General features: G+C 52.8%; 2 protein-coding genes and 1 long non-coding RNA gene across 4 annotated transcripts; 1 reads left to right on the top strand and 2 right to left on the bottom strand.

Moving 5' to 3' along the window:
- Positions 1–359: 359 nt before the first annotated feature.
- Positions 360–13,103, bottom strand: SNX15 (sorting nexin 15). 2 transcript variants are annotated; one of them, XM_032357765.1, is made up of 9 exons: positions 12,874–12,962; positions 9,486–9,555; positions 7,001–7,036; positions 6,627–6,747; positions 5,348–5,463; positions 5,081–5,228; positions 4,629–4,769; positions 1,094–1,345; positions 360–800 (listed from the first exon to the last, which is right to left on the bottom strand). In XM_032357765.1, exons 2-9 carry the CDS (start codon positions 9,531–9,533, stop codon positions 694–696), a joined length of 969 nt encoding a protein of 322 aa, XP_032213656.1. In that variant the 5' UTR covers positions 9,534–9,555; positions 12,874–12,962; the 3' UTR covers positions 360–693. The 2 variants fall into 2 exon arrangements, with proteins under 2 accessions (XP_032213656.1, XP_032213655.1); XM_032357764.1 differs by lacking the exon at positions 9,486–9,555 and having other exon boundaries at positions 12,874–13,103.
- On the top strand, positions 8,667–19,465 carry LOC116598639. The gene is made up of 3 exons (XR_004289124.1): positions 8,667–8,681; positions 9,893–9,895; positions 19,375–19,465. It is a non-coding gene; the product is annotated as an uncharacterized LOC116598639 (long non-coding RNA).
- Positions 15,803–21,898, bottom strand: ARL2 (ADP ribosylation factor like GTPase 2). Its single transcript, XM_032357766.1, has 5 exons — positions 21,768–21,898; positions 18,918–19,028; positions 18,654–18,816; positions 17,123–17,203; positions 15,803–16,256 (listed from the first exon to the last, which is right to left on the bottom strand). The coding sequence occupies exons 1-5, from the start codon at positions 21,830–21,832 to the stop codon at positions 16,122–16,124; spliced, it is 555 nt and encodes a 184-aa protein (XP_032213657.1). The 5' UTR covers positions 21,833–21,898; the 3' UTR covers positions 15,803–16,121.
- Positions 21,899–22,987: the final 1,089 nt, after the last annotated feature.

Raw genomic sequence — 22,987 nt, 5'->3', positions numbered from 1 at the left:
CCTCTTCGTCATCCCCTTCACCCAGTAACCTGGCTCAATGGGCCTTACTGTCATTTTCTACTCGTTTTCCTGGAGACTGTTCTCCCCATTTTCTAGATCAGGGGTCAGCAGACTTTTCCTGCAAAGGCCCAGATAGTAAATGCTTTGGGATTGGCAGGTCGCAACTGGGCAACTCGGCAACTATTCACCTCTGCTGGTGCAGCGGGAAAGCAGCCACAGACAGTATCAAGTGAACGAATCTGTGTTCCAACAGAGTTTTATTTTCAATACTTAAATTTCATTAATTTCCATCTGTCACAGAATACTATGCTTTTGATCTTTTTTTCAACTATTAAAAAATGTAAAAACCATTCCAGCTCATGAGCCTTACCAAAAAAAAAAAAAAGGCCTTGGGCAGGATGCAGCTGCAGGCCATGGTCAGCAGACCCCTGTTCTAGATGGTTAGCTCAGGACCAGGGGTGCGGCCCCCACAAGATACAGAGGCGGGATCAGAAGTGTTTTGTCCTGATTCCAAAGTGGCAGTTCGGTCAAGGAGCTCTGAATTCGTATTTGTCTCACTGTTGGTCCAGTTACATACAGAAATGACCCCTAAAGTTACAAGACCAGGACCCTGGGCCAGGCCCCAGGGAGTGTGAAAGGGAGTGGTGGCTGGCAGTGCTGGAGCTAGAGTCCTGGGCTGGGGTTCACTCCTCCTCAGGAGGGGAGCTGGGACAGGTGCATGTGCAAGATTTCTTCTGCTCTCTTCAAGTACTCAGCTGCCTTCTTCTTCACACCCTCCCGGCGGGCAGGTGATGGGTCACCTGTGGAGAGAGAATGGCTTGGCTGAGATCCCTGGGTTCAAAACCCTTGGCCAAGCCCCTTAACAGCTCACAGAGCATCAACATGTGTCTTTCCCCACCTCCCTGGAAACCCCATCTATTTGCCCCATTTTACAAATAAGAAAACTGAGGCCACAAGAGGTAAAGAAACTGTCGGAGGTTACGCAGTTGGTCAGTGGTGACAATTCTGATCCTTGACTGGTTTGTCTCTCACTTTCCGTTCCCTTCACACCCGAGACTCCAGGCCTGACCTTCCACCTCCCAGTCGTACTCACCAGGAACACCCTGCAGCAGGATGTGCACGCCGTCCCGGTAGCCCTGCAGAGCTGCAGCGTAGGCACCTGCCTTCTCATCCCGCAGAGCCTGGGTGATGAGCTCTGTGGCTTGGCTCAGGTAGGCAGGGGCAGGCCGGCCTTCCTCGTCCTCCTCCTGCCCTCCAGGTTCCCAGGGTTCCTGGTCCAGCCTTTCAGTCTCTGCCTCCATCGCTGCCAGCTCACCCATGTGGGTTGGACTGGGGCCTGCACCTTCTACAATCAGATATGGAGGGCTCAGGCCAGGCTGCCCTCCATTTCCCAGGGCCTGAAGCCCCTCCCCAGACCTCTCTTGCCCATCAGGGTACCAACCTGCCGCAGATGGAGGGAAGCATTGCCCAAGGAAGTCAAAAGCCATTCATATATAACAGACTTGCCACGATCGATTTAATTGGTGGAGTTCCTATGCTTTTGTAAAGACAATATTACCTTCCTAATTCCTTCTTTAGGTCTGTATTAACATAAGTTTGCGGGGTCTGGGTCACTGGACCTACTTCTCTCCTGACTACGGTTGAATCTACAAATCTAAGAATTCCCACCACAAAGTTTAACTGAAGGACGCCAGACTAGGGCAGAAATGCTCCAAACCCTGGAATGTCAGAGTAACAGATGCAGAGAATCTCACATCTTACAACTTCAGCTGAGGACCCAAAGAGGAAGACAGTGGGTGGTGGGTATCCTCCAATTCCAGAGAGGGCTCCTTAGAGACCCCAGGACTGGCAAAAAGGAGGCCAAACATCCCCTCTGCAGCTTATACATACAAGAGAAGGCTAGGGGTGCCTGGGTGGCTCAGTGGGTTAAAACCTCTGCCTTCGGTTCAGGGTCCTGGGATTGAGCCCCGCATCGGGCGCTCTGCTCAGCATGGAGCCTGCTTCCTCCTTTCTCTCTGCTTGCCTCTCTGCCTACTTGTGACCTCTGTCTGTTAGATAAATAAAATCTTTTTTTTTTTAAAGATTTTATTTATTTATTTGACAGAGAGAGATCACAAGTAGGCAGAGAGAGAGAGAGGAGGAAGCAGGCTCTCTGCTCAGCAGGGAGCCCGATGCGGGACTCCATCCCAGGACCCTGAGATCATGACCTGAGCCGAAGGCAGCGGCTTAACCCACTGAGCCACCCAGGCGCCCTAGATAAATAAAATCTTAAAAAAAAAAAAAAAAAAAAAAAAAGTTTCTTTTAAAAAAAACAAAAGGTAAGGCTAGTGATTTGGCCCATCTTTGGTGAAAAGGCCTTTGGAGGGAAGGTGCCAGAAACAGAAGCACCAGGGCACACCACTGGCCTGGAGGGGGAGGGGCGGGCATTTCTTTTAGCTCCAACCCAGTGACCCCAGGAGGAGACTGGAGGGCCTCCTGAAGGAAGTGAAGATGACCTCTCACTTCCCAGCTGCACATACAGCCCTCCCTCTGCTGCTCCTGGAGCAGAAGGCAGAGAAGTTCCGGGGACGCCCTAACGTGAGTTCAAGAGTCTGATGATGCACGTGTTGAAGAGAGAGACAAGTGCCAGCTCCTTGCTTGGACGATTCTGATGGTGAGGGACTGGCTAGAGGTGCCCACAACAGCGGGACAAGGAGGCAACGCACCATCTGAGGGAACGGTACTTCCAGGCTTTCGCAGGGCAGGAGTTGGGGAGTTAAAATTTTCTTTCCTTTTTTTTTTTCTTTAGGATTTTATTTATTTATTTGACAGAGAGAGAGAGATCACAAGCAGCAGGCGGCGGGGAGGGGGGTGCAGGACGGGGAGCAGGCTCCCTGCCGAGCAGAGAGCCCGATGCGGGGCTTGATCCCAGAACCCTGAGATCACGACCTGAACCGAAGGCAGAGGCTTTAACCCACTGAGCCACCCAGGCGCCCCAAGTTTTCTCTTCTTTTTAAAGATTTTATTGGGGCGCCTGGGTGGCTCAGTGGGTTAAAGCCTCTGCTTTTGGCTTGGGTCGTGATCCCAGGGTCCTGGGTTCGAGCCCCGCGTCGGGCTCTCTGCTCAGCAGGGAGCCTGCTTCCCCTCCCCTCCCTCTGCCTGCCTTTCTGCCTACTTGTGATCTCTGACAAATAAATAAACAAAATCTTTAAAAAAAATTTGACAGAGAGAGATCACAAGTAAGCAGAGAGGCAGGCAGAGAGAGAGAGAGGAGGAAGCAGGCTCCCTGCTGAGCAGAGAGCCCGACACGGGACTCGATCCCAGGACCCTGGGATCACGACCAGAGCCAAAGGCAGCGGCTTAACCCACTGAGCCACCCAGGCGCCCCAAGATTTTATTGATTTGTGAGAGAGAGAGAGAGCGAGAGAGAGAGCGAGCAAAAGCAGGGGGAGCGGTAGGCAGAGGAAGAGGGAGAAGTAGGTTCCCCACTGAGAAAGGAGCCCTATCGAGACTCGATTCCAGGACCCTGATGCTTCATCAGCTGAGCCACCCTGGCATTCCAGACTTCGGGAGTTTTCTTATGGGGCAAGGGAATGTCTGATGGGAGCTACTGACAGGAGTCTTGACAGTTCCAGTCACAGCATCTGGCCACCGCGCACCCGTGGGGGTTCAGCTGGGGCAGGGAGGCAGGCCCCGGTGACACCGCTCCCTCCTTTCCCCCTAATCCCTTCTCTCCTATCCCAGCTATGGAGGGGCTGAAGGAGCCCCTGGAACAGGAGGAAGCAGAACGAGAGGAGTAAAAGGACACCCCTCCCAGGTGAGTGGGGCGGCGGTATGGAGCTGAATAACCGGGCGGAAGACTGAGGTCCCCATGTGGATCGGACCTGGGGCGGGGAGCGAACCCAGATGCCCGAAACCGATCACAAAGCTGACGGTCTGCCCAGGAGGTCACCAAAGGCCAAAGAAGAAAAACCAACAAAGCAGGCTTCAGAATACGGCAGGATTCCAAACTGAAACCCTTTCACAATGATCCCGAAGCAGAAGAGCCGCTTCCACACCCCAGCTGGAGGAACCGCACAGAGTCGGAGACTTTGAGAATGAAAAGGTCCAGGGTCTCGGAGCCGGGGACTCTCAGCTCCAGGACCCAGACCTCCACGGGAAGTAGGGAGGCTTCTCCTTCCGTGGCAGGTCTGGGGTGCCCCCGCCATGCCTACGCCTCCTGCAAGAGGGCATCCTGTGCTGTTCTCTGAGTCCGAGCCTCACCCCCCTGACCAGAAGCCTGTCCTGCCTTCCGGATCTGCGGTGTGACCCCCCAGCCGGCCAGGACACCCCGATCTTGGGCTTCCAACGGAAGGAACTCAAATACTACCAAGACAGTGTGACCCCTGACTGTTCCAAAGCTTTCTTAGAAGACCCAGCTCTCCCTGAGCAGACCTCCCTTTCCCCTGTGGTTGCTCACTGTCCAGGGGCATCTAACTCATGGGCCCTGGCAGCAGGGTGCCTGCTTCCACTGCTCACTGAGGCTGCCCACTGCCCGCGGGGGGGGGCGTGTTCCTAGGATTTACAGGTGCTACGCATGTTGGTCAGCGGCTCTGCCCCCCTCTCCTTGCCCCTACCGCAGCCCCCCTCGGCTTGTCCCAGCTTGTTACCTTCCCTGGAGAAGGGGTCGAAGAGGGCGAGCTCGGCCTCTGTGAGGGGGCCTCGGGCAGGGGAACTGGACGCCTCAGTGCTCCCGCAGTTAAAGAGGAGATCCAGGGCCTCCTGGGCAGGGCTGGACGGTGGGGGATCCGCTGTGGAACCAATCATTGGGGACATTCACGCCCGTCCTTGACATTCCCAGCTTTCAAATACAATTACCCTCTCACTAACGCCTTGTGGCGCCCAAGGGCATCGACAAGCCCACTCTTCATATGGGTTGTACCGCTTTTACAGATGAAGAAACTAGAGCCAAGAGAAGGAAAATGGCCCGGCTAGAGCTTCTCAGCACGTTAGCAGCAGAGAAGCTGGGACAGACCCCAGAATTTTTTCTAAGCCCCCCAAGGAGGGAGCGTGTCCTCTCCAACACGCTCCAGCCCTGGCCCCCACCCCGACTCAGATGCACCTGGCGCCTCCGGTTCCTCCAGGCCTCTCCTCTCTGCAGGGAGCGGCTGGGCCAACCAGGGCTCCTCAGGGGGCGGCGTGGGGACCAGAGGGGGCGGCAGGATGTGGAGGTCTCTGGACACGTCGGAGGGCCGGGTCACCTCCCCACCCTGCACGAGAGAAAGACAGGGACGGGCAGCGGGGATGGGGGGGGTGGCCTCAGGGTGCAGCCCAGGGGGCAGGGAGCTCTCCCAGGCGCTGGGGAGGAGGGTCAGGCAGCGACACATACACGGAAGAAGGCCTGGAGCTGCGGGCTGTTGTTGAGCGCAGGGATGTGCACAGTGAAGCGAAGCAAGTCCTCGGCCCCCTTCCGCCGCTCTTCAATCACCGAGGCCTCGAACCGGCCTGCAGCGCCCAGGACGAGAAATGGGGAGAGAAGCAGTGGTCCACAGGGGTCGCTTTCCTTCTTCTGCCACGGAGGATCCCAGCAGCCAATGGCTCTCCTGCCCTTTCTCCTTGCTCCTGGGGGAGCAACCTTCCCGGGCTCCCCCAAGGGGGCAGGGACCAAGCTCCCTCGTCCTCTGTGTACCAGATTTTTATCAAGCACCTACTACGGTGCAAGGTTCAGCAGGTGAACGGGAGGAGGGCACGGAGTCCGCTGTCACAGGATCACATCCCAGACAGGGGGAGGCGGGCAACCCACAAGAAACAAAATAACTTCAGATGGCTCTGATGCAACAGAGAGGAAGGTTAAGACTCCGGGAGGAGAAGTGGCTTGCCTAAGGTCACACAGCAAGGAGCTGCTTTTTCCCAGTCTCCCTGCTCTGTTCTAGGTCTGCTGCGGAATTAGCTATCTCGGACCTAGCAGCCGGCTACGGTGCCCACAGCCTGGCACCCACCCTCCGGCAGCAACCCTTCACCTTCCTGTGAAAGAGTATCTCCCGCGAGTCTAGAGATCCAAACAGCAGCTCACTCCTGTCCACCAGAAATACGTCATGAGTGGCATGTGCAATTACTAATTTTCTCTTAGCCACATTAAAAAGAAACAGGTTAACTCAACTTTAGTAATACATTCCACTTAACCCGGTATATCCGAAATAGTCTCATTTGCACGTGTGATCGATATATAAATTACTGCCACAGTTTACAGTCTATTTCAGTGGGCATTCGACCCATACGGCAAGCCTCGGCTCAGACTCCCCACATCTGGCTCACAGCTGCTGCTTTGGACAGCGTGGATCTAGAGGTGACACCAGCTCCTGGGGAGGAATTCTGGTTCTGCCACTGACAGGCCAAGCCCCTTTAGGACCCTGAGCCTCAGCTGCCTTGTCCTGGAAATGGGGCTAAGGAAGATGGACTGATGAAGGGCTCCACACACACTGAAGGCTAGGCTGCTCTGAGCCTGCCTCAGTTTCCCCAGGTGTGAAATGAGGCTGTCTCTAAGGGCCCCCCCAAGAAGTGCTTCTGCTGGGGGTTTTGGGCCCCTATCAGGCTCCCTCCACCAGCAGGGGTCCCCTCTGCCCACCTCTTCCTCCATCTCTGGCCTGAATGCGTAGATCAACACTCACCAAACACCTGGGCACGGGGGAAGGCCGGGAACTCCTCCAGGCGGCGGAAGAGGTTGCGGTGGGTGTAGGCCAGGTCCCCGTGCAGCTTGCGGAAGTCGCTGTACCGCTTCCAGACCACCACCTGCCAACGATGCAAGACTTGACCTAGGCTGGCAATGGTGGCGGACGAAAGAGGCTTTCCCCATTCCCAGCCTGGAACAGCACATGCGTGCCTGTGTGCATGTGTGAGTGCGTGCCTGTGTGCCTGTGTGCGTGCGTGTGTGGCTTGGGGCAGAGGGCCAGTTCCTCCCAGGGCTGAGAAGTTACCAGCTGTTCCTTTGCTGCTCCTGCATCTGGACCTGGGGAATGGTTCCCCTTCCTCCCAGGAGCCTCACCTCTTTGACATCCTCTGGATCCTTCTTTGAGATGAACTGAGGAAGAAAGGCAAGAACCAGATGAGACCAGAGGCTGACATCTGACACCCCATCTCCCGGTAAAATCCAGCGACGCCCCAGGTACCTCCCAGCCCTCATTGTGGCCTTTGGCTGTTGGCCACTGGTATCAAGGGGTCCTGGCTTCAAGGCTTTGTGTCACCTGAAGCAGTTTTTCTATCACGTGCTAGTTTCTTCATCTGCCAGATGGAAGGATCCCATCCAGACCCCTTGGTCCTCAGCCCAACTTTCATCTCCGTTCCTTCACGAATCTGCATGTCATCCTGGCACAAGGGGCCACGCTGACCTCTGCACCGTCCCCGTCTTCTGTGTGTGCTGCCAAAGCGAGCACTGTCGCCCTTCCTTTGAAGGCCCAAGTCCCTGCATCTCCTTCTGAAACTAGAGACCCTCCAGTTCTCTAAAAAGTGAGCTTCTGTCCCAGGAGCCACTCCTTCCTTAAGTGAGGAAGTCTCTGTGGGCAAACACTCCTGAATGCAGAAGACAGCATCACTGGGTTGTGGCCCCCGGAAGAGAAGAATGGGGTCTGAGCTGGAGAGAAGACTCTGTACTCACTATGGTATATTCATAATAATTAGAAAATAACACTCCGGGCGCCTGGGTGGCTCAGTGGGTTAAAGCCTCTGCCTTTTGCTCAGGTCATGATCCCAGGGTCCTGGGATCTAGCCCTGCATCAGGCTCTCTGCTCAGTGGGGAGCTTGGTTCCCTCTCTCTCTCTCTGCCTGCCTGTGATCTCTGTCTCTCAAATAAAAAATAAAATCTTCAAAAAAAAAAAAAAAAAAGAAAGAAAATAACACTACCGTGTGGACTATTTGATAGTTTTCCAGAATCCCCTTTAACTATCCTAGATCCCGAGGCAGCAGATAGGATTAACATGCCCATTTACCAGTGCAAGATTACACAGCACATTTTGCAAATGACCTATCTGATAATGAGCTGATATCCAAAATATATAAAGAACTCCTACTCGATACCAAAAACCCAAAACAATCCAATTTAAAAATGGGCAGAGAGAGGAGCCTGGTGGTTTAGGTCATGATCTCAGAGTCGTAAGATCGAGTCCCATGTAGGGCTCCGTGCTGGGTGTGGAGCCTACTTAAAGATTCTCTCTCTCTCGCCCACTCTTTCTGTATCTCCCACTGGGTCAAGGAAGGAAGGAAGGAAGTAGAGAAGGGAGAGAGGGAAGGAGGGAGGAAGGGAGGTAGCAAGAGAGGGAGGACACGAGTGAAGGTAACTACATCAATCCCCAAAAGGGGGGGGCAGAGGGGCGCCTGCATGGCTCAGTGGGTTAAGCCGCTGCCTTCGACTCAGGTCATGATCCCGGGGTCCTGGGATCGAGCCCCACGTTGGGTTCTCTGCTCAGCGGGGAGCTTGCTTCCTCCTCTCTCTCTGCCTGCCTCTCTGCCTACTTGTGATCTCTGTCTGTCAAATAAATAAATCTTTAAAAAAAAAAAAAAAGGGGGGAGGCAGAGGACCTGAAGAGATGTTTCTCCAAAGAAGATAGACAGATAAGCAACAAACAGGTGAAAAGGTATCCATATCACTCACCACCAAGGAAATGCGAATCAAAGTCACAATGAGATACCACCTCATGCCAGTCAGAACAAAAAGGTAAGAAATAACAACTGTTGGTGAAAATGTAGAGAAAAAAACTTTGAAGCACTGTCTGTGGGGATGTAAGTCAGTGCGCCATTGTGGAAAACAGTATGGAGTTTCCCAAAAAATTAAAAATAGAAATACCACTGGATCCGGTAATTCCACTTCTGGGTATTTACCCAAAGAATACGAAATCACTAATTGGAAAAGATATATGCACCTTTATGTTTACTGCAGCATTATTTATAATAGCCAAGATATGGAAGCGCTCTAAGTGTCCACCCATAGGTGAATGGATAAAGAAAATGTTGTAGATACAGACAATGGAGTATTACTTAGCCATAAAAAAGAATAAAATCTTGTCATTTGTGCCAACATGGATGGACTGAGAAGATACTACACTACGTGAAATACGTCAGACCCAGAAAGACAAACACTACGGGATTTCACTGATACGTGGAATCTAAAAAACAAAACAAAATAAACAAAACCAGGAACAGACTCATAAATACAGAGAAGGAACTGGTGGTTGCCAGAGGGGATGCGGATGGAGGGAATCAGTGACATAGATGAAGCAGATAAGAGGTACAGACTTCCAGTTCGACAATAAGTAAGTCATCGGGATGAAAAGTACAACACAGGGAACACAGTCTATAATACTGCAATAACTTTGTGTGGCAACCGATGGTGAACCACACTTACCATGGTGAGCAATTCCTAATGACGATAAATGTCGAATCACTATGTTGTGCACCTGAAACTAACATAATATTGTAATATTCTATGTCAACTATACCTCAGTTGAAAATAAAAATTAGGGAAAAAAATCACATACCACGTATGAGGGACTGCTAGGATCAAAACCCTGGCCTTTGCTTTTCATGCCAGAGTTAGCCTGAAATATCCTGGGTAAAAGAAACTCGATTTAAAAACTGCTCAGGAATATATATGCCTGACAAAGGAGTCAGATCTAGAATATAGAAAGAACCAGAGATCAGTACTAAAGACAACTCGACTTTCAAAACTGGGCAAAATATGGGGTGCCTGGGTGGCTCAGTGGGTTAAAGCCTCTGCCTTCGGCTCAGGTCATGATCCCAGGGTTCATGGAGCCTGCTTCCTCCTCTCTCTCTCTGCCTGCCTCTCTGCCTACTTGTGATCTCTGTCTGTCAAATAAATAAGTAAAATCTTTAAAAAAAAAAAAAAAACTGGGCAAAATATTTGAGCAGGAACCTCCCACAAAAGAAGGTGTTTGAATGGGCAGTAAGATAACGAAAATATGGGGGCGCCTGGGTGGCTCAGTCAGTTAAGCATCTGCCTTTGGCTCAGGTCATGATCCCAGGGTCCTGGGACTGAGCCCTGATTTGAGCTCCCTGCTCAGCAGGAAGCCTGCTTCTCCCTCTCCCCCTCTGTGATCTCCCTCACTTTCACGCTCTCTCAAATAAATAAATAAATAAAATCTTAAAAGAAAAAACGATGAGAATATGCTCGATATCATTAGTCATCAGAGAAATGCAAATTATACCCCAATGAGGTATCACATACCCACCCACCTAAAATGCAGAAAACTGAAGATGCTGAAGTACTCGTGAGAAATGGGAGTATAAAACGGTACTTTGAAGTACTGTACCACTTTGGAAAACTGGTAAATTCCTTCCTTCCTTCCCTTCCTTCTCCTCCACTCCCTTCCTTTCCTTCGTTTTTTTATGTTTTTAAAGCAATCTGTACATCCAACGTGGGGCCTGAACTCACAACCCTGAAATCAAGAGTTGCATGCTCTAGGGTGCCTGGGTGGCTCCGTTGGTTTAGCGACTGCCTTGGCTCAGGTCATGATCCTGGGGTCCTGGGATTGAGCCCCACCAGGTTCTCCCTCCTCTGTAGGAAGCCTGCTTCTCCTTCCTCTGCTTCCCACTCCCCGTTTGTGCCTTCTCTCTGTCAAATAAATAAATAAGATCTTTTAAAAAAAGAGTCACACACTCCAACAACAGAGCCAGCCAGGCACCCCAGAAGCTGGTACTTTAAAGAGATGACCTAGATAAAAGCTCCTGGAGAAGATCGTAGCACACTTAACATCTCAGAGGCACAAGGAGGAGCCTTTGGAGATAACAGGGGAGGTTTAGGGATCAGTAAAAAAAAAAAAAATTGGCTTTGAATTTTCCGGAGCCTCACCTGTGGTTCTGTAAAGACTCAAGGTGTAAAACAGGGACAGCTGCTTTTAATTCTTCAGGGAATTAAAAGATATCAAAAGACTGATCCATTTTTGTTGGAAAGTTCTTCTGTCCCTTTGGGTACATTTAGCATAGGGGTAAAGGCCAAAAAACAAAAACTAAGACAACAAGAAACAAGTTCTTATCAGGCTCTGAGTATCAGCCACTAACCTGGCCAACTTCCACCCACAGAGCTACTTAAACACTCTTTTAAGTATTTTGTCAGTTTCAGCTAGGATGAACAGCAAAGGGCACATGGGAAACTGGTAATTTCTAGGACAACTACATACGTAGCTATCAAATGACTGAGCAATTCCACTCCTAGGTACACACCAAGGAAAAATGGGTGCACAGGTCCCTAAAAAGACTTGTACATGAATATTCCCACAACTCTACTCATAACAACAAAAAATTTTTTAGACACAACTCAAATGTCCATCAAAAGGAGAATGAATAAAGACATGGTGGTATATTTCTAGAAAGGACTACTATCACATGGCAAAAAAAATTACACATGCAACAACATGGATGAATTCCAAAAACATTATATAGAGAGTGAAAAATGCCAAATACAAGTACTCGTTGTGTAATGATTTTATTCCGATGAGGTTCAAGAACCAACAAAACTACTCTTATAGTGAAAGAAGCCAGGACAGTGGTTACCTCTGTGGGAGAAGAACTATAGATGGAAAGATACAAAGAGAAGTCTCTGGGGTGAGGGAAATGTTTGTATCCTGATGTGAGCACTGCCTACTCGGATCTATAGGTATGAGAAAATTACGGGAGCTGTACACTTAAGATTTATGCACATTATGTATACAGCTTATGTCTCCGTTTTAAAAAATTTACAAGGGGAAACAACAAAAAACTGAGGAATACCGGCATGTGACTTGCAGAGCTGTGCGTAAATGATAAACTGGATACTCATATCTGCTTTTAAATGCAGGGTTGCTGTGCAAGGATAAACAAGGAATTAGCAGCATCGGGTCTCACCAAAATGGCAGACGAACAGGGATAGTAAAAGAGGGAAAACTACTTCTCTTTCAAAGTCATAAAAACATACCGATGTAATGCATGTTACTTGCTTAAAAACCAACAGAAAAGGTTTTAAGTCCCTTGCCGCACCCTTCCCACCCCCAGTCCGATCTTCCTAGGGACTGTGTGTGTGTGTGTTTTTGCAGAGGCAAGGGAGACATAAAAAATATGGGGAAAGCTGTTTTAAACATCTAAGATTCTGCACTTAAATCGCTTTGGAAGGAGGGTTTTTGTGTTTTCACTTCCCTTTAATAGTTACTAATGCATCAGTTTAATAGTTGCCTAGTTTAAACTGCAAAAGGTACGAAACAATTTACAGTGAAAAGTCTTCCCCCCAACCAGTTCTCGGGTATCATTCTGCAGATAAATTTTATACCGTTCCTTTTTTAAAATTCCTCATAGTTTCCTCCCTGTATCTATAAAATCTGCTTATAACGTTGTAACTGCTTCGTAATCAAGTTTAGTCTTTATTGACTTCCTGCTGTGACCGTGAAGATAGAGACTTTAAAATTTCTCCGGAGCTGTACGAATTTTTAGGCATAGATAGGTTGTTTTGTTTTGTTTTGTTTTTTAATTAAACTCTTTTCAAAGGGGTTTTTATGTAAATATCAAACATACCAGTTAACACAACTTACTCCAAGAGACTGGAGAAATAACTAAGATTTGGGCGGAGCCAGAGTTTTGGCGTTAATTTAAAGAAATTCACACTCTGATGAGCAGACACCACACGTCGGGCGTGGGAACCCACCCCTCCCACTCCAAGAGCTGCTGTCCACGCCCTTTTAAAAGGACAGCGCCCTCCCAGAGCCGCACCCCCCCAACCCGTTAAAGAAGTAAACGCAGGCTCCTACCGCAGCCTCCTCTTAAAGGGGAAATGCATTTCTGCCATCTAGAAAGGGAGCGTCCCCCAGTGACTTGCCTTAAAGTAAAACACTGCCCCCCCCTTGTTAAAAGGGTAAAGGTCCCCTCCGGGCCCCACCTCACCTGCGCGGTCACTTTATACTCGGTGTAGCCCTTGGGGTGGGTCCGGGGGTCGGAGACTGTGTAGTGCCGCAGGAAGTCGTCCTTCGCCTGGCGGGACATGGCAGCCGAGCGAGAGTGGAGCTGACCGCCGGCCTCTGCCTCCTCCACGCCGTCCCCGCCCCTCCGGGTCAGTCTACGCCAGCCGCCGCCGCTCCGGGGCCTGCGCCCGCCTTCCTCGGTCCCAGGGAGCAGGTCGCAAGAGACGGCGCAGTTCTCGGCCGCCCTGTGCGTCCAGGGAGCGTCTAAAAATTTCTCGGTGGCTGGTAAAGCGTAAACTAGGTGATTTGAGAGTTAAGGACTTGGGGAGGTTGGATCACCCGCTCCGAACAACGTTTAAGTCAGCCCAAGCCTACGTATCCAAAGACTTCACCTCTGCTTCCCGGTTCCCTTCTTTTGGCTACCCACCGAAGTTTTATCGTGTCCAGTGCGTGCCAGGTGTAGCCAATCATTTCCCTGTCTCCTTCCGTAGGATTCGCTAGTTCATGTTTTCTGCAAGGGTAGAGGGGGCAAAATTGACCTCCAGAGCAGCAGAATGGTTTCACAGTTTCCGAAGTCACACTTCTTACCGGCTGCGCGAGTTTCCCTTAACTACTGGAGCCCAAGTTTCTCATCTCTAGAATGTTTATAGTGTTTATGTTAGGAGATATTATAATAGAATCTACTTCAGAGGATGACTTTTTTTTTCCCCCTTCTTGGTCTGTCCAGCGTTCACTGCCACCTCTCCATTAGAACCGTATCTTCGTTTGGAGGTGGTTCTGTCTAGGTGTAGCCCTTCATCTTCCTACCCCAGAATCCAAAGGTGCCAGCTCCTTGCCCCAGGTCCTGTGTGGGGCAGGTCTCTTCTGAAGTCTGAATCTTGAGTTTCTTTTCTTTTTTTTTTTTTTTTTTAAGATTTTATTTATTTATTTGACAGACAGAGACTACAAGTAGGCAGAGAAGCAGGCAGAAAGAGAGGAGGAAGCAGGCTCCTTGCTGAGCAGAGAGCCCAATGATGATGCTGCGGGGCTCCATCCCAGGACCCTGAGATCATGACCTGAGCCGAAGGCAGAGGCTTTAACCCACTGAGCCACCCAGGCACCCTGAATCTTGAGTTTCTTGAGTGAGGGATAGAGGGCTCAACACCAGGGCCAAGGGACCACTGTGTTCCTCATGTGCAGATTGAGCCTCTGGGCCCTCTGCTTTCTGAACCTGATGTTGGGCATCTAGAGTCTGCCGTCAGGATGCTGTGAGTTCTTAGTATCCCTCCAAGAACCATCCTTTCTGGGGAAGGCAGTTGTGATCCATGTCTGGGGCAGGTCGCTGGGGACCCTGACCAATACCAGGACAGCCAGGTTGTGAAGGTTCAAAGTGGTAGTGTGTGGGTGAAGCATTTAAGGCTCACGGCCACTCTTACAGGGGACACTGTATGGCTAGTTTCCAGAAAGAGACAAAGCCAACTCCCAAATGAGACTCGTGGAAACTCGGACATGGGGTAGATTATCCAGGAGCTGTTTGGGAGGAGGCTTAGATGGGGTGGTGTCCCCTTGAACAACACACACCTCTAGAAACCTCTTTTAGCATCACTTCTGTTCTCTCAAGCTCTCCCAGCAGGACTGGCCCCAAATCTCTTTCTTGCCCATTATTCTCTCCCCTTCCTGGCCCTGCATTGCATTTCCCAATTCCCCAATTCTCATCTTTTTCTCTTTCTTTGCTCTGTCTCCTCCAAGCCCATTCCTATTTAGATCAGTCCCCCACAATCCCACTACCCCCCCCCCCTCCGCCTTCAGACTCCAACTCCACCATTTCCATCACCAGAAAAAGCAAACAAAAGAGAGGAAAGCTGCAAAGGCACAGCTGCCAGCCTAGCTCCCCACATCCCCACCCTTGAGGGCCTGACCACAGGATGCAGACTTGCTGCCACGGCTCAGACACCCACCCCCCTCCACAGGCCTTGGTAATGAGTATAACCTTGTTATTTCCTTGTCTCCAACCATGCAGAATTCATGCTTTAAACCAAGAATGCTGCTTACTAAGCTTTGAGCTGAAACAAAAACCTGGAAGAGTATGGTGTAGTCGTTAAATGTGCTGGGTCCACATCCCAGCTGCCCCACCTCCTCGCTGGGTGGCTTTGAGCAAGTCACATTATCTCCCTCCTGGAGGCTCAGTTGCCCTATAGACGGGATCCGGAGAGTCTATACTGCTGAGGGCTGTTCTTCAATGTGATGACACCAGGAAGAGCTTCGAACAGAACCCAGTGGAGTTAGCGGCCACCGGTAGGACCAGGGCAGGGGGCCCTGTGAAAACAGCCACCTGTCCCGACATCTGTGGGGCAGCCCTGCTCCGGAGAGCGCCTTAGTCTTCAGAAGACCCTTCCCTGCTCTGTTTGCTTAGCAAGCTCTGCTTGACCTTGTCCTCTTACACCTGAGTCCTCTCCCCTCCCCACTTCCAAGAGTCTTTGAGCTTCATTTCTCGGTCACGTGCTTGACCCAGACCTGCCGGCAGAGCTGTACAGGCAGTCTGCGGCCTCTGGGTTCCTGGCTGTGGTGGGGAGTTGGGAGCTGAAATTCAGCCCGTATTCCATTCAGCTGAGCCCTGATGGGGGGCTGTGTCCCTTTTCCTTATTCACTGTTACAGTAAACTGCCCCTTCCCCTTCCTCTACATAGAGAACTTCTACTTGGCCTTCATGCCCAACGTTAATGTCACTTCCTCCAGGAAGCCTGCCTGGACTCTTCCAAATGGAATTAGTTTCGGCCCCCGGCCTGTGCTCCTGTAATTCTTCATGTGTCCCTCTGACACAGCAGTAGTGAACCCTTTGACTGGAACGACCTGTTCCTTTCGGTGCCCTGCTACTCTGTGGGCTCCTGGGGGTCTTGCAGAGCTGTGGAAGCAACAAACGACTCCACGAGGAACTGGGGCAAGGAACGGTTTATTCTCACAGCGGAGTTAAGGGTGAGGCCCAAGCCTTGGTAGCAGCAGAGGCAGCCCCCTCCCGGCCCCAGCCCTGTCCCTTCAGTGTGGCAGCTGCCCGCAGTGGGTTGGGAGGCAGGGTGACAGCCTGGGGCCACAGAGCAGCAGTGGGCGGCATTAGCAGCAGCGGCAGGTTACAGGGTGGGGGTCGGGGCATTGGTCAGGCTGGCTGACTCCCATACCCCCACGGATGGCGCCTGAGGAGGGCTGGGGTGGGGGTGGGGGAGGGCCGGATTGTGAGGTGGGGGGCATCCGGAGGGGTTCAGTCAGCTGTGAATATGCGGCTGGAAATGTCATCCAGGAGCCAGTCGACACCGAGCAGGAGGTTCTCACCGGTGACGGCACTACAGCCCCGGATGCACCAATGGTGGCTGTGGATGGAGTCCAGTTCCAGGGCCTGGAGAGGCGGGGGCGGGGAGGGAGAGAGAAGGGAGGGACCCCCGGTGACCACAGGCCCTGCCACCCACAGCCCCTTCCCCTCTCCTGGCCCAGGAGAAATCCGGGCCTCCCTCAAAGGCTCTCAGTAGTACCCCCCGGCCCCTGGTGAAGATCCATCAGCCCCTCAGAGCCCCTGGGCCCTGTGTACACCCCCAGACCAGCACTACCCCTCAGTAACAGCACAGCACCTGCTGTGGATCCAGGAGCACCTGCTAGGATCCAGGCCTTGTGCTCTGTGCCACACAAACGTCCTCCCATCCATTCCTTCCAAGTCCCAAGGAGCCACAGGGATTGCTGGCCATTTCATGGAGGAGAACACCTCAGAGAGGTCAAGCAACCCGCCTAAGGTCACACAGCTCATAAGAGACAGAACCGAGATTCTAACCCCCCTCTTTCTCATGCTGGTGCTCACGTTCTACAGTAGGAGGCAGGATACAATCTGGGGTCCCAAGGGCCGGCACGGAAACCCTGGCTCTGCATGACCTCGCTTCTCTAAACCTGCTTCGCCCTCTGCAGGAGGATTGTAATGGCTCCTCCTGCACGAGCCGGGGGTGAGGACTGAAGGGGTTTGTCCACGCCAAGATCTGGCACAGAATGAGGATTCACCACTGGGCCAGCCGCTGTTACCCTTCAGGGTAAGGTTTGCATGTCTGCCTTCCCCCAGCCTGGGGGGGGGGGTAACAGCTCACTCTTGTTAATCGCTCCATCTCCAGTGTCCTGCATACGTCCTGCCCCAGAAGAGGAGCTAACATGCTTTTTAAATAAGTTAACCAAGAAATGTAAACCCCTTTTCCTCCATGGGCCTATGCCAAGGCCCGCACTCACCTCACGGATGGCGTTAGAGGACAGTGCTCCAGGCAGGTCCTGCTTGTTGGCAAAGATGAGGAGGGTGGCTCCAGCCAGGCGCTGGGGGGAGAGAAATGGGGAGGGTGGGGAGTAGGGACTCAGAGGGCAGCCCCCCCCTCCTCTGATCACCCAGAGCAGACGGGGTCAGAGAGCAACCTGGAAAATTAGGGTAATGCCTCAGGGTGGTTGGAGAGGCCCAAACAGGGTAATGAATGTGGACGTGCCTTGTGAGTCCAGCCATGTGTGGGGAGGGGGCAGGGAAGGAAGGAGCCCTAGGTGGGGGCCCAGCCCTAGGTGGGGGCTCCTCCAGGCCTCCGTTTCTTCCTCCATAAATGGGAAGGGGGTGATGGACAAGATAATGAGCCTTTTGTTCTAGATTGCTCTGTGATGACCTTAGCTGCCCAAAGAATGCAATCATCCCAAGGCCACAGGGTCTGCTGGGAGTGACCCTTCTGTCTTCCAAGGTCATGTAGCACTTCCACTGTTCACTACCCTGCTGGGCCTCTCTCTCTGCCTCTGCTTCCAGTTCCTTCCACGTGTGTTTCTGACTGGGAGTCCCTCCAGGTGGGTAGGTGAATCTGGGCGTGATAAAAGGCCTCGAGGTGCCAGGCCAGGGCTGAGCACAGACACCCTCTGGAGGTGGCTGGTGCTAGACCAGGGGACGGCGCCCCTGTATGCCCAGAATGGTCCTGTTTATGTCTGTTGTCCCTGCATAATTAGGAACAAGTCCCTCTTTCGTTCTTAAAAGTGTCCTGGTTTTCAACTAAATGCCAGTGCAGTAACCTGGATCAAGTACTGGGGCAGAAAAAAGGGGCTTAATAGAAAAACTGGTGAAATCTAAGTAGAATCTACAGTCAAGAGTAACTTGCAAATGTTAGTTTCTTTGTTTTGACAAATGCAGGTGGTTATGTGCAATGTTACCACTAGGGGAAGCAGGGCGAACAGCAGACAGGGTATCTCTTCAAACTCCTTGCAACTTTTCTGTAAACCTAAAATTTTATTTAAAGAAAAGTGTTTGGGGCCAGATAATGAGTTATATGATCCCCCTAATTCAAATGCCCATCTTAGAAATGAGGACATGAAGGTTCAGAGAGGCTAGGTGTCTTGCCTGTGGTCACACAGCAAAGAGTCAAACTCCTGAGCTAGGCTCCACTGCCTCTCAAAGCTTCACACACTGGCCTCGAGTCATCCTCCTTAAAGCCCCATTCAGGTGGAGAACCTGAACTCAGGGCAGTGACATCAAAGGGACATGAACCCAGGTCTCAGTTCATAGCACGTCCTGCCCACAGCACTTTGGGGCTTCCTGGGACCAAGCATACAGGTGATCTCTGTCTCCTAAAGGGTGCTCTGAGAACAAAGAGACCCCGCCCTAGGTGTTCCTCTGGGGTCATGGGCCCCTCAGGGAATCCGCTGAGGAAGGGGTTCGCGCATCCACGCCTGGGCACCGAGTCTTGGGGGCTGGATGGTGCTGGAAGCCTGGCTTCCCAGGCTTGGCAGGTGCCTCGCCCACCTCCTCCACCAACAGGCTCTGGAGCTCCCGCCGGCAGTCCTGCATGCGTTGGCGGTCAGCGCTGTCCACCACCCAGATGAGGCCATCCGTGCTCTCGAAGTAGTTCCTCCAGTAGGACCGCAGGGACTTCTGGCCACCCACGTCCCAGATGTTCAGCTTGAACCTGGGCAGGAAGGGGGAGGGGTGGCGCGAGGCTCAGCCAGGCCCCTCAACCATGCTCCCTGCCCCACTCCAGGGCCAGCCCTCCGCAGGGTCCCCGCTCACCCTCGGTGTTCCAAGGTCTTGATGTTGAAGCCCAGTGTCGGGGAGATGGTGTCAATGTCTTCCCCATTGAACTTCTTGAGGATGGTTGTTTTGCCAGCATTGTCCAGGCCACTGGGGCGCGGCAGATTAAGGAGAAGTCCCCAGGCCCTTCTTTTAGGGGAGGAGTTGCTTCCCACCACGTAGCATATTAGTTGAGCCCGTGCCTGACACACACATTTATTGGCCCAGGATAAGTGGGAATGGTTGGAGCATTTAAGACTTTCTCACCTCTGCCTAACCAAAGGCTGCTCAGGCTACTCCACAGTATTTAATGAATGCTTACTATGTGCCGGGCCCTCTTCTGGTGCTGGGGGTACCCCAGAGCCAAAGTCCCCACCCTGGGCAGCTCCTACTCCAGTATGGAGACAGTCGACAGAGGGCAAACAAATGAGAAACGAGGCACCGTCAGCTCGTGGAGGAGTTTTCAGAGAGGGCCACCGCAGGAGCCTTCTTTAGCTGGGGTCCCTCTAGACCTGAGGCCCAAACTGCAAGGAGCCAGCTTTCCAGAGGACTAAGGGAAGAGCCTTCCATACAGAGAGAACGGCAAGAGCAAGTATCTGAAGGCAGTCACCTGCACCTGTTTCTAGACTGTTCCAAACCCTTTGCGGCTAAGTTGAGTGTGCAAACGAATGGGTGAGTTCAGCAGCTAGTGGAGCCCCACCCCCCCCATCCCATCCTTCCAACACTTAAGAGGGCTGGCACCCAAGAGGGGGCCCAGGGGACTCAAACCAGTAGAATGACGGTGCGAAAAGCTGTCTGGAGGCCCAGCCTTCAGCCTTCGGCCCCCCCCGAAACCGCCTTCCTCCACCGGACCATTCCCATCAGCTGACAAGCTGGAGTCTCTCCCCACACCCGCTCTTGATCCCTCTTCCCCTCTACTTACTCCTTGATTTCTTTCCCTTTATAGCAAATCTCCCCCCAAATGCTGTCCATACTCACCCTCTCCCATTTCTGTCCCCCTGCTCTTTCTTGAACCCGTGAGACTTTTGCTCCCACTGCTTCCCTGAAACTGCTCTGGCCAAAGTCCCTGAAGACCTCACGTTGTTCTCCGGCTGGGCAGTCCCCAGCCCCCCTCCTCCTCCCCATCTCCCACCTCCATTCCCTTGCCTGGTTCCCACTGCCCCAGCCTATTATCCAGGCATGCCTCAGTGCTCCTCTGTCCACATTCATCCCTTAGTGCTCTCACCCAGGATCACGACTTCAAATACCATCTTTATGCTCATGGCTTCCAAATGTACACATCCCACCCAGCTCCTCCCCTGGACTCAGTCCCTCTATCCAGCTGCCCATCTGACACTTACACGGGCGTGCCACACCCCGAGTTCCCATCTTTCTGAACCTGCTCCCTATCCCTTCCCCATCTCGGCGAGTGGTTCTTCATTCTCTGAACTGCTCAGGCCAGAAAAGGCTAGAAAAGTCGGACTTGAGTTCACTCCCTGCTTATACCCAAGTCCAATCCAGTAGCAATGCCTGCTGGGCCTCCGGTCAAAATGTCCCCCAACACCCATCGCTTCACTGCTTCCATTGGTCCAAGCCATCATGCTACAGCGCCTGTGGTGCAGCAAGTTCACACTTCAGCTCAGATCACGCTCCCCCGGCACTTCTCATTTAAAGGAAAAGCCAAGAACCAAAAGGCCTTACACGAAGTGGCTCTTCTGTCCCCTCTGTCCTAATCTCCTTGCACACTCTCTCCAGCCACCAGGCCCTCCTCGACACACCAGCTGAGCGCCTCCTTCCAGACCTTCCATTTGTTGTTCCTTTTGCTTAAACAAATTTGCCCAGATAGCTACATGGTTCATCCCTCATCTGTCTTTACTGTCATTTTCTCACTGTGGCCTTCGCTGACCTTGTTTAAACTGCATTCGTCTCCATGCATCTTAGACATTTTACCTATTTGCTTTGTCAACATCTTTCTCCCCAAGGCGTTACAGACCATCCCTGCCGTTAAGGATTTGTTTTGCTGTTTTACCCCAGGACCTACGACAGTGCCTAGCACAGGGTAGGCACTCAATAAATATTTAATCGGATGAGTGAATTCTCTGTGCCTTTCTCTGAGCTCTTTATAACAAACACGATGTGAATATTATAAAGTTATCTGCGCACTTCAGTGTCTTCTCTGCCGGGATTGGGGAGCCCCGGGTAAGACCCACCCAGCTCTGGGATTTCAGATTCGCAACGGGGCCTGGAACGGAGGAGAGGGCGCGAGTGCAGGCGCCCGCTAACCGGACTCAGAAGGTCGGCGGGGCCCTCGGGCCTACAAACGTCGCGGTAGTGATGCGGGTGGTTACTGACCGGCCGTGCGGTCACAAAGACGAGATACTGCCCACACGGAAAAAACAAACCTCGCGGTCTACACCCACCTCGCTAGGAGCGCAGGGCGGGGCCCGCACACCCCCGGGATTCCGACCTTGAGGGCGGGGCCGGGGCCTGGCACCCTCGGACGTGGGGGAGGAAGGTCAGAGCCAGGGGGGACAGGGGCCTCACGCTCGAGCCAGACCAACGGGTGGTGGCATCCGAGAAGCCTCCGAGCCCCCCTCCCCCCCTACATAAGGACATCTGGCCCGGCCGCTGCGCCTTTAGGCCCTCACCTTTGGCCTTGGGAAAGGAGCCCCCCCGCCCCGAGCCGGTGGTACGGCCTCCTCCCGGCCCCCCGCCGGGGCGATTGGTAGGGCCCACGTGCGTGACGCACAATGGGCAGTTGGTGCGCGCCGGCCGCGCCCCCCGCGCCCGGTAGGGGGCGCCTGGCACCGCCCGCCCGGCGAGGCTTCCCCCACCCCGCTACCCTCGCGGCTCCGGCGTCCGGGAGGATACAGCATGAGCAGTCGCAGCTCCCGCTCTTTCTGCTTCATCTTCTTCAGAATGGTCAGGAGCCCCATGGTCCCTGTAGCCCCCTCCCGGCCGCCGTTTCTTCCTAGTCCCGGGACTCCTCTCTCTGCTCCTATTGGCTATCACGCCCACCGACAGCGCAGTCTATTGGTCGGCCTCTCGTTTGGTCCCGCCCTCGCTCCCACGTGACCGCGAAGGCGCCGGGCCGTGCTGGTCCCTCTAGCGGCGCTGGGGGCTTCTGCGGGGCCGCCCGCGTTAACCCTTCGCTTCCCGAGGGCTTGGGGTACAAGGGCCCCGCCAATCCTTCCTCCCCAGAAACCCAGGCTCGGCTGGGAACGGAAACCCGGGTTGTATCTTGGCTGCATAGGAAGGAGGAGTTGTGACCCAGGAGTCGGAATTCAGAGCCCCAAGGAGGTTGACAAGCTCGTTATTGGCCCGGTTCTCCGGAAACAAGGTCCAGATCTTGCCCGTCTTGGACCTCGGCATCATCCTCAACTTGCCAGTTAGCGGGCTTCCCCCTTCCTCCGTCTCCTGGGTTTGTCGAGGGTGGGCGGAGGATTCTACATCGCGGGCGAAAATGCCCCCTAGGGGCCGTTTCGAAATGTGCGGGGGCATTTTGGGGGTGTCCCAATTGCAAGGTACAGCCCCTGTCGTTTTGAAGGTAGGGAGCAGGCCCGCGTGAAGCACTGTCCCGCCGAGGACGTCCGTGGTCTCTCCGTTGAGAAGCCCTTTCACATGATGCTTATACCCTGACTGGCATATAGTAGGTACTCAATAAATATTTGTTGAACGAATGAAATTGTTCAAGAGTTTGGTTCTTCACCTCAGCTCTCAAGTCCTGAAGACGTGAAGAAAACGAGGATAGGGAGTAGGCAAATTGTAAACTCAAGAGTGAGGAGCTAAGCTTATGGTCTTAGGCTGAGCCCTTCCCCCAGCCCACTGCAGGGTAAATGCGAGTAGAAGGCTCTCTGTTGCTTGGGAAAGAACAGTTCCACCCGAGAAGTGGCTGAAGATAGTGGCTGATTTCTGTGAATTGTTTATAAAGCACTCCACGTTTTCTGCTTCATCCCACTGGCAACCTTTTTGTTTCCTTATTGTACATGTGAGAGTGACCTCGGGAGAATCTAGAAGGAGCTTGGGCAGCAGGGAAACTCAGGTCCGGTTGACAGGAAGATGCCCCGTTTTTTCAGGGGCTCTCCATAGTG

This window comes from Mustela erminea, chromosome 9, assembly GCF_009829155.1.
Source record: "Mustela erminea isolate mMusErm1 chromosome 9, mMusErm1.Pri, whole genome shotgun sequence".
Taxonomy (NCBI): domain Eukaryota; kingdom Metazoa; phylum Chordata; class Mammalia; order Carnivora; family Mustelidae; genus Mustela; species Mustela erminea.
Note: the sequence above shows the minus strand (reverse complement) of the source record. Positions and strands in the feature narration are given on the sequence as shown.